We start from the raw sequence: 10,078 nt of genomic DNA, 5'->3' as shown, positions 1-10,078 counted from the left end.
GCTTCGAACACGAACAGCTTCGAACACGAACAGCTTCGAACACGAACAGCTTCGAACACAAACAGCTTCAAACACAAACAGCTTCAAACACAAACAGCTTGGAATAAAAACAGCTTAAACTAAAAACAGCTTAAACTAAAAACAGCTTAAAATAAAAACAGCTTCGAATACAAAGGCGAGCTAAAAATAAACTTGCGCCGTAGATTCAAGAATGAATAACACACTTTCAAGAGAAAGCGAAAAAACGTAGCTTACCAAGGTGCTAAAAAAACGGAAGTGTGTTCTTTTCGAAGTGAACAAAAGTCCCAGCAACATAGGCATACTTAAAAATTATGTAAAAATACTTAAGAATTATACGCATCCACAACGTTATTCGGAAATATTTTATAGCACATTTTTTATCTGTATTTGTTTTTCATTTTTATTTGCACGCATTACCCTTTCACAATAGAATTGCAAATTTTGAAAAACAACTTTTTAGTTGTGCACTAATTGGTATGTGCGTCACTGTTGAGATAACTAGAATGGACGTTTTGTTTAGAAAAAAAAATTCTTATAAAGCGTTATATGTATTGTATATATGTGCATGTACATATGCATATAAATATGCGCAAACATTTTCATCATTCTACAAGCGTAACTTATAACAATGTGGTGCACTGTTGCACGTTTCGTTTCACAAGGGGACAAACCTCAGTTCGACGAAAAAAGCACTTTATGCGGTTTGTGCAAATTCAACCACGATAACTTGTGTAGTGAAAAGAAAAATCGAGGCAGCCTGGTGAACCTAGGTTAAGAACAAGTCGTAACGAAATGGAAGGCATTTCGCAAAAAAAAAAAAAAAAAAAAAAAAAAAAAAATAGCCACAAAGGGGCAGGAACTACTTTGCAACGGGGCGTTATCCGCACAGGTGTGTTTGTGTTGGAGGTGGCGCACATGTTAGAACGCATACACATACGTAGGCAGTGCAGATGCATAGCTTTGCACAGCGCTACAGTGAACCCCGCTAGAATGTGTTCCAGTTCTCCTTGTGGATGTTCTGATTATCCACATCTATATATTTCGTGTTTAGGTAATTGCTCTGCTTCTTCAACTTGTAAATAAACTTATTGTTGTACTTGTGAAACGAATCTATGCTCTTCTGTACAGTACTTAAGTACTCGTCCAGGTACTTATCATCAATGGGATTTTCATAATTGATCTCTAATTTTTTTCTAAACAAATGATTTTTATATATTAAACAAACGCAAGGCACATAGGTGACATCGCAATTGTAAGAACACTGTGGACACACATTAACATCTAGGAAAAAAAATTGTAACTTTTTATTCTTTTCAATAATACTTTTAAATTTCTCAAATAAAAGAACACTAATGTTATTTTCATAGCTACCAAAATATAAGACCTGTAAATCGGTGGACGTAATCACATTTGTGCATTCACTTTCCTCCTTCATTTTTCCGAAATTGGTTCTCATTGCGTCCTTTCTTTGTTCCATGGAGGGTTTGAATCCGTCCCCTGAATCTTCTCCATTATGCTCTAATATTTCTTCATTATTAAACTTGTTTTGTAATTTGGAGTAATCCTTAAAGTACTCATTTTTTACAACCAAATCATGAAATTCATCGTAGCTGTTTATAACCTTTAAGTTGTTGTAATATGTGTTATCCAATTTATACACATTGTAAATGTACTTGTTATCAACAGCTGTGACGTTGTTGGTCTTCGCTGTGCTGTACCTCTTGCCTAACAATGCAACTCCGAATTTACCACTAGTGCGCAGGAGCTGTTCCCGTTTGCATAAACCTATTACTTTCATCATCTTAATCATTTCTGCTTCGTTCCAGTGGCATAGTAGGAGAGGGGGATCGGTCGGGGGTCGCACTGGGCGCAAAAAAAAAGGGAAAGCAGCACTGGTGGAAGTGCAGGAGGTAGCAAAGGCCGTAGCAAAAGCTGTATCGGAGAGGGGGAAAGGCAGCGGCCCCTTCAAAGTTTACACGCCGAACATGCCGTGACTCAAGGCTTCCCTCTTCCCTTCACGCTGGCATGTATACAAGCTTTTATTTTCCAGGATGTTTTGAATACGGGGAAAATGTGCCCACAAGGGTTATACGCCCAAATGTGCGAAGGTAAACAAATGGGGAAGAATGCAAATGTGAAAATGTGAAAACTGTGCGAAACGTGGGGCTCACTTACGCAAGCAGGTACGCAACGCAAAAACGAAAAAAAAACTTCCTAAAACACCATTTTGTTACTCTTTTTCATGTGGGATTAAACGAGAGTTGTGCCAACAGAAAAGGAGTGAGGAAACTCGAAAAAAAAAAAAAATTCACGCAAAAATGCTCTCTAAACCATTCAAAACAACATGAACAGCATTGTACATGTATAGCATATGAAAAGGATTATGGAGTTGATACTGAACACTTATAAATGTACAACTTAATCGTATGCGCCCTTATGCCCCGTGTGCCCCCACACTTGTATGCACATCATGCTATTGCATTTTTTTTTTTTTTTTTTTTTTTTTTTTTTGTACTTTTTCCACACCCCACCTCTGCCTACACGTCGTGTAAAATTGCACGTTATATTCCTTTCCATTTTATAGAAAGCAGATTTAAGAAAACTCACATTAACCTCCTTTCTCCACTAGCATAATTTTCCTTATTTTATTTCACAAAACCGGGGCACTCGCATGTTTACCTTTGCTCATAATCTGTACACCTCGGTGGGTTGTTCCCATTCATCCCCAATGATGTTTTCTCAAGGGAAAAATTAACAATAGAGGCGGAGTCTTTATTTCGTTCCTTAAAAATGAACTCATCTTTTCGTGATAAGATTATATTAACATTAATTTTGGGTATTATATCTTTTCATTGTTTTTAAAAATGAAAAAAGGCACTTATCCATGAAGAGGATAACACACGTGGGTTATTAAACAATTTGGTACGAAAGGAAATTGCAAAGGGTTGCGCTGGTTGGCTAGGTGTACCAAGGTACTGTGCACAGTAACATGTGCAAAGGTGTCTGTCAACCCTTTATGGTGACCTTTCAACCCACTCGCACACAGGCATATGTTCACACATAAATATACTTAGTGCGAATACTCCTTTTCTTTTACCAAGCCAAATACTGGAGTATGCGACCATGTAATGGCTAGTCGAAAAAAAAAAAAGAAAAAAAATTAAATACAATTTTGTACATGCCCAAAAAAAAAAAAAAAAAGAAACAAAACAAACGTGCCTGTTTTTCATTTTAAAAGCTTAATGTGCTCAAATAGTTGATGCTCTCCACAACTTGTGCATCCAACTTGTCCTTGATGGGCAGTAAAAATTTAACAACGGCGTGAAGGGTGGTCTGTCTTACCAGTTCGTTTATCTGCAAGTAAGACGGGGGGAGGGAGGCGTTAGGCGGAATTATGTACAGTTGTGCGGAACACATTTTGGTGGTGAGTAAATGCACAAATCGCACAACCCCGTTTTCTACACATAAACATTGCACTCAATGATACACTCGCTCGGAGGAAAAACTTCCTTCCACCCTTACCTGATAGTTCTGTCGACACAGCTCCCGCAGCGTCATCAAAAAGTTGGAGGACAAATCAATATTGTAGTAATCCGCCGTGGATAGCTTCTCCAGCATGTTGTCTGGAATCAGGCTAGATGAAAAGATTATAAAGGCCTCTTCGAACATCTTTCTCTTCATGAACAGAATGCTGAGGATTAGGTACGACTTGTTTTCAATTGATTCCAGCTTGACGTTTGAGGGCCACATGTTCTGCAGGTGGGGGGGAAGAGGAAGAAGGGCATAAAAATGTATGCATAGAAGATCGCTACTGCAATCGCTACCGCGATCAATGCATCGCGATAGATATCCCGACGGCTATCCTTGTTTCTTCCTTCCCTACCTTAGCCAAGTGATAAAAGCGGAAGGCGCACTTGCGGATGTGGACGTACTCCCGCTCGTTGTTGTGGTAGTAGTATATCAGCTCGTCGTTGTAAATCCTAATCAAGGAGTTTATAGCGCTCTGTTCATCCTTCAAGATGTAGTAGCAGATGAAGGAAATGATGTAGTTCTTGCGCTGGTTGGCAAAATAAGCCAGAATGGCATAAAACTGAGAAATCTTGTACAAAATTGAGCAATGAACACTGATGATGGAATTGTCCAAGGATATCCTATTCAACGTGTTAATATTCTTGCTTTGCACATACTTAAAATTTCTGCACTTGTAATGATACTCTTCGTCATTCTCATTTTTATGTTTACATAATTTACTATTATGAAAAAGTTTCTTCTTGTACAAAACGTAATACATTAAGAAGTAGCATTTTATGTCCTTTCTCATTTTTACTTTATTCTTAAATAAAAACAGAAAGTCATGTAATTTGCCATAAACGATATTCCCGTCGTTATTTATATGCCCAATTACACTCTCGTGCAAAAGTATATCTTGATTTTCCTGCACAATGCTCTTCAAAAGTTTTATACTTAAGCTGGTCTTCAAATTAAGCAAATATGTTATTTTTAACAAAATATTTATGTTATTATTTCGAAGTACAAAATGGTCATAGGGCAGATCACTACTATTCAAGCTCAGGTTAATTAAATTCATTCTGTCTGCTACAGACGTAGCCACAATTTCTGTCGCTTCCACCGCTGCTGCTGCTACTGCTGCGGCTGCAGATGAAACTTCGTCATTAATATCATTCATGGAACGATCCAAAAATGAGTCGCTCTCATTTTTTAACTTCAAAAATTGTAACGTCTTTAATTTTATATTATTCAACTGCTCATTCTCGAAGATATTATTCTTGTGCAAAAATATGGTCAGCACTAGCAGGATCCTCTGCACATTGTTCGATATACACGATAAAAACGCAACGGTCGTGTAAATATTTCCCACCAACAACAGGTAGTAAAATAGCTTAATGTAAAGCACGAAATTATTTTTTAAAACTTTTGATATGTTGCCCTTAACCTTTTCTGCTATCTTCCCATCCACCACAATAAAATTATTTATGACTTCATCCACCTTTAGCTTTGAACAAATGGCAAAAAATTCTTTATTTTCGTTGACAATACAGTGAGATATGCAAATGAATAACTTTTCAATTTTGCTGTTTATTTTTTCCCTTCTATATTTTGTGTCATTTAAAAATGCATTATTATCGTCATCGTAATTGTAAAAACTTAAGTTAGTATCCATAATGTCAAAATTTTCTTGAAATTTACTTCCATACAGATCAAAGTTCTTCGAAAGAAACAAAGTCAATTCGAGCCATATACTCGTCTCAATATTGCAGTACTCAAAATTATAGCCATACCTGTTGGTGATACCCAAAGACTCGATGTAACTTATGTGTTCCGAATCTCTGTTCATTCTGTCCTCCATCTCTTCATTTATTTCAATGTTTCCAAATTCATCCTCTTGGGATTTCTTCGGCTTCTGAAGCATATTTGTAAACATGTCAAACAAGAAGGTTTTATTCTTGTCTTTTTTCCCTTTCCTTGCTCTTCCGCTGTTGCTATTCTCATCGCTACTGAAGTAGCCCCTCATCGAGTGGTTGTTCTTGTTACTATTAGCATCGCCCCTGCTGCGACTGCTACGTCTCGTATTTCTCCGTTCATCATCCATTAGGTCATCGTTGGGGTGTCCTCTCCCTCCGTTGCGATGGTTACTAAGATGATGCCTACTACCTCGACCGCCGTCCCTTGGGGTACCCACGTACCGCTCACCATAGTAGTCGTCGTACTGATCATCATAAGGGCGGTCGCTATAATCGCCGTAGTAGTCGTCACTGTATTGACTTTTGGATCTTTGTTGTGACCGTCTTCCCCTCATGGAATCCTTCCCTAAGCCTGTACCCTCGTCCCCATCATACCCTCTGCCCTTATAATGACCACGGTCTCTGATGTAGTCATTCCTACTCCCCCTGATACGACTGTCATGACGATGATCATCATGATCAAAATTGTCATCACCATCGTCGTCATGATTGTTCTCATGACTAGGGCTCCTCCCCTCCGTGTAATAAAAAATATTTTTCATCTCCATTTTTTTGTCCCGATTGGTATACATGGCCCCCTTTTTGTAAAAAATGTCAGAAAACAACACACACAGTAAATCGTAAGCATAAATGTTGTTAACGCAGAGGTAAATAATGGAGTGGAAAAAATTAATCAACACAGACATGTTAATTTTTTTTTTAAAAATATCTGTGCAGTCAAAATCCACCTTCATATTCTCGAAGATGCTTATCTCGTTACTTTTATTGTAAATTAAAAATAAAATTCTTATCAGCAATATTACAAAGTCGTACAGGTACTTGTCAACGCTTAAATTTTTCACAAATTCGTCCCCCTTAATTATCTGGATTAGCCCCAAGTAATTTCCGCAACGAAACATTATGTTAACCAGGTAGAAAAAAAAATGAATAGTGCAATTTTCCTTGTCCATTTCATTCTTATAAAAATTGTCATAGCAGTAGGAAAATATGGCGTTCGATTTGGAGTCCACAAAATATTCATCAATCTGATTTAAATCCTTAGCAACATAGTTGCTTATTTCGATTTTGTAAAACTTGTCATGCAAATGTTGGAGCGTTCCGAACAAATAATTTAACAGTAAATTCTCATATGTATAATTGGAGCCTGAATGCAACTTATCCTTGCCGCTGATATTATTACCATTATTGTTGCTGTTATCCCCGTTTTCGTAATAGTCCTCCTTTTCCCTCCTTTTTATATTTTCCTTCGTTATGGACAACTTCACATTTAGTAAACTATTTAGTATGTCTTTCAAAACTTGCTTATAAATGGAATCCACATCTAAGGCGTTTATATTTGTGGCGTTTGTCCCTCTTTTCTGGCCTCTCCTCCTATCCCGACTTGACACTGCGTCATTCTCCTGGTACTTACTTATCTGCGATTTGAAGAAGTGATTCTTCGAGTTCATGTAGTAATGGTCATTCACTTCAACAAAGCTTCCAGGAAATAAATTCTTGTCTACATTTCCGATAAAAATTTTGGAGTAATTTAAATTCGTGTCACTTAACAATAAGTAGTAAAAACTCTTAAAGGGAATAAAATCAACCTTGTATGCGTTCACATTGTATAACCAAATTAATATTTGAAACTCATGTTGATCCAGATCTAACACATTGCTCTTAACAACCTTTTGATTTTTTTTCTGCTTAAAATTCACTAAATAATCCACAAAATTTTTAAATATATTACTTTTAAAATTATCCCACATTAACGAATCATGATCATTCAATAAAGAAAACGTTGTCTTCTGTATGTCATTTATATTATCATTTATAATTAAATTAATATAATTGTAAAAGGTTCCTTCTGATTCCTTTTCGCTAAGCACCTCATCCTCTTCATATGCCTGATCGAAAATGCCTTCCTGCTTTTTTATAATCGTTAACTCTTCTACCGACTTGTCCAAGTTGTCTTTGCCACCAGCTAATTCATCCTTTTGATCACTTTTAAATTCTTGTGTCATGAAATTGTTTACCTTTCCCTTGTCGCCTAGCAGCACATTATTCTGCGTGCTCAGCAACGTACTGTTCGTATCCCCCATACTTTTATTTCCTGTGAATATATTGGTTGATGCTGCACCTGCTTCATTTGTGCCTATTTTCTGACCCAAACCGCTACTACCTATCATTGTGCTGCCACCCAAATTGGAGTTTAATCCGCCTAAACCTCCAAATATGCTCGATCCGCTGGCACTAGCACCGGTGCCGGAACCTGCGCCCAAGTTTAAATTCGCGTTCACATTTGATGTCAAATTGGAACCCAAGTTTGAACCCATGCTGGTGCCCACACTTGTACCCATGGTCGTTCCTAAATTGGATCCCATACCTAATCCAACTCCTCCTGTGCTTAACCCGGTACCCACGCCTCCAACTCCGGCGGTGGCACTTGCACCGGTAGTCCCCGCGCCCAAAGAAAAACCAGATGATGTTCCAAATATATTCTTGCTGTCACCCACTCCACCCAAATTCGTACCTGTTGATACATTTCCAAACATATTACTCGTGCTACCACTCTGCGTTGCGCCTCCTAATCCTGGAGTGGAGGAAACTCCAGTGGCAGCAGTATTGACAGATGCACTTTGACCAGCTGTTGCAACCTGTCCAAATATATTATTAAATTTATTTTGGCTCGTTGGCGTTGTCATGGAAGATGAAAACACATTATTACCTCCCATACTGGTACTTGGCGCAGTTGTTGCGCCGAAAAGGCTACTGCTACTTGCAGCTTGTGTGCCTCCTGATAATGCGCCAAAAATGTTACTGCCGGTTTTATTTTGGCTACCCTGCATTGTGCTCCCGAAGAGGTTACTACCCGTCCCAGTAGTTGCACTCGTCCCGGGTGTTGAGGGCATTCCTCCAAACAGGTTACCACCCGTGGCTGGCTTTGCTTGACTGGCTCCCAAGCTACCAAACATGTTGCTGCTACCTGTTGTGCTTTGGCTGGGCGATTGCAACGCTCCAAAAACTCCACCAGTTGGCTTGTTTTGGTTCATGGAAGATGCATTTCCAAAGAGATTTCCAGAGGCAGCGTTCGTCGGCGTGCTGCCGGACATCCCTCCGAAGAGCGTGCTGCTTCCCTTATTTTGACTCATCCCACCAGTAGCACTTCCAAACATGCTGCTACCGCTACTAGCCTGATTAGATGATTGCAACGCTCCAAACAACCCACCACCCTTATTTTGTCCCATGGAGGATGCATTTCCAAACATGTTACTTCCTGGTGTTTGATTAGACTGAGGCGATGTGCCAAATAAACTATTTCCTTTACTTTGATTAGCCGAGGACAAATTTCCAAACATATTTCCGGAGCTAGTTTGATTAGACGATAAATTGCCAAAAAGGTTACTTGACGATTGAGCAGAGCTTTGATTATTCTGTTGCATGCCTCCAAAAATCCCTTTATTGGATAAGTTCGTTCCTGGAGCATTTAAACTGGTTGTGCCCCCAAAAATATTCTTCATGCCTAAGCTATTCTGATTACTTGAATTCATAAATAAATTATTTCCTCCCATATTTCCTTGATTGGCACTATTTCCTACACTTGACCCCCCAAATATATTTTTGTTACCTAAGGTGGACTGACTATTCATATTGTCGTACATCCCTTTATTTCCACTTAAGCCACTGGAGCTCGTGTTCATATTAAACATATTCTTATTCATCAGCGCATTGTTCGATTGAGGGGTTTTCGAAACTCCAAAAATGGACGAGTGATCCGTGTTCGATAGGTTGGATTGGACATTTGCATTTCCAAAGATCCCCTTATTTGCATTGTTCCCTTGATTGTTAAATGATCCAAAGAGATTATTCGACGAGGAATTCTGCATATACATAGTTGTGCAATCATATAAAAAGGAGATAAATACTTTTGTGGTGAAAAAAAGAGGGATGCCACAATTATTCTAATAAAAAAATGTCTTCCTTTTTCTTTATTTTTGTTCATATGCGGTCCTGTCTTCCTGGACTTGAACATATGCTTCTTAACTGTGGCTCAAAGGGATGTACCTTTTCTTCCTCCCCCCACCTTATGCGTTTCTTATCAACGTGGAACTTTCGCTATGCGTATTACGCATTCCACTTTTCGCTTGAATATGGAAATATTCATACGTCACTACACTGATGCACACACGCACGGGCTTTACCGCTATGAGTGAGTGCTTCCATTAACGCAGGAATGCCTATCCGTGCAAAACCTGTTTTCCAAAAACGGTCGAACTTTGAGCCAATTCGGAATGGGCTGAAATATTTTAAATGATCACATATGCTCATGTAACCACTGCAGTCAGGCCATGAGCACAGGCATCTTCGACAGTTCTTACGAGAACGAGGCGATGACCCGCATGCACATATGTGTATGCAAAAAAGGCTACACACATATATATATGCAGTTAAGTTATATACACATTTCCTGGGTTGATCAAAATTTTCTCAGTGCGACACAACCCCAGTCATGCGCTTTTATCCCTTATTTGGGGGAAAATATGCATGTGTAATTTGTGCAATTTTCCTAGCAATAAGGAGACATGTGTTATCCC

At 38.7% G+C, this 10,078-nt stretch overlaps 3 protein-coding genes across 3 annotated transcripts in view; all 3 read right to left on the bottom strand.

The window, feature by feature from the left end:
* Positions 1-1,006: 1,006 nt before the first annotated feature.
* On the bottom strand, positions 1,007-1,831 carry AK88_00907 (uncharacterized protein; the record flags this gene model as incomplete). The annotated part of the gene is made up of 1 exon (XM_012478551.1): positions 1,007-1,831. One exon carries the CDS (start codon positions 1,829-1,831, stop codon positions 1,007-1,009), a length of 825 nt encoding a protein of 274 aa, XP_012333974.1.
* Positions 1,832-3,252: 1,421 nt separating this feature from the next.
* On the bottom strand, positions 3,253-9,376 carry AK88_00906 (uncharacterized protein; the record flags this gene model as incomplete). The annotated part of the gene is made up of 3 exons (XM_012478550.1): positions 3,253-3,375; positions 3,544-3,774; positions 3,905-9,376. The coding sequence occupies 3 exons, from the start codon at positions 9,374-9,376 to the stop codon at positions 3,253-3,255; spliced, it is 5,826 nt and encodes a 1,941-aa protein (XP_012333973.1).
* Positions 9,377-10,001: 625 nt separating this feature from the next.
* AK88_00905 (uncharacterized protein) overlaps positions 10,002-10,078 on the bottom strand; it is a gene marked incomplete at both ends in the record, with an annotated part of 2,219 nt that continues 2,142 nt past the window's right edge. Inside the window, one exon of the mRNA XM_012478549.1 lies at positions 10,002-10,007. Within this exon, the coding sequence (XP_012333972.1) occupies positions 10,002-10,007 (6 nt within the window). The remainder of the gene's footprint in view (positions 10,008-10,078) is intronic.

This window comes from Plasmodium fragile, assembly GCF_000956335.1.
Source record: "Plasmodium fragile strain nilgiri unplaced genomic scaffold supercont1.7, whole genome shotgun sequence".
NCBI lineage: Eukaryota > Apicomplexa > Aconoidasida > Haemosporida > Plasmodiidae > Plasmodium > Plasmodium fragile.
Note: the sequence above shows the minus strand (reverse complement) of the source record. Positions and strands in the feature narration are given on the sequence as shown.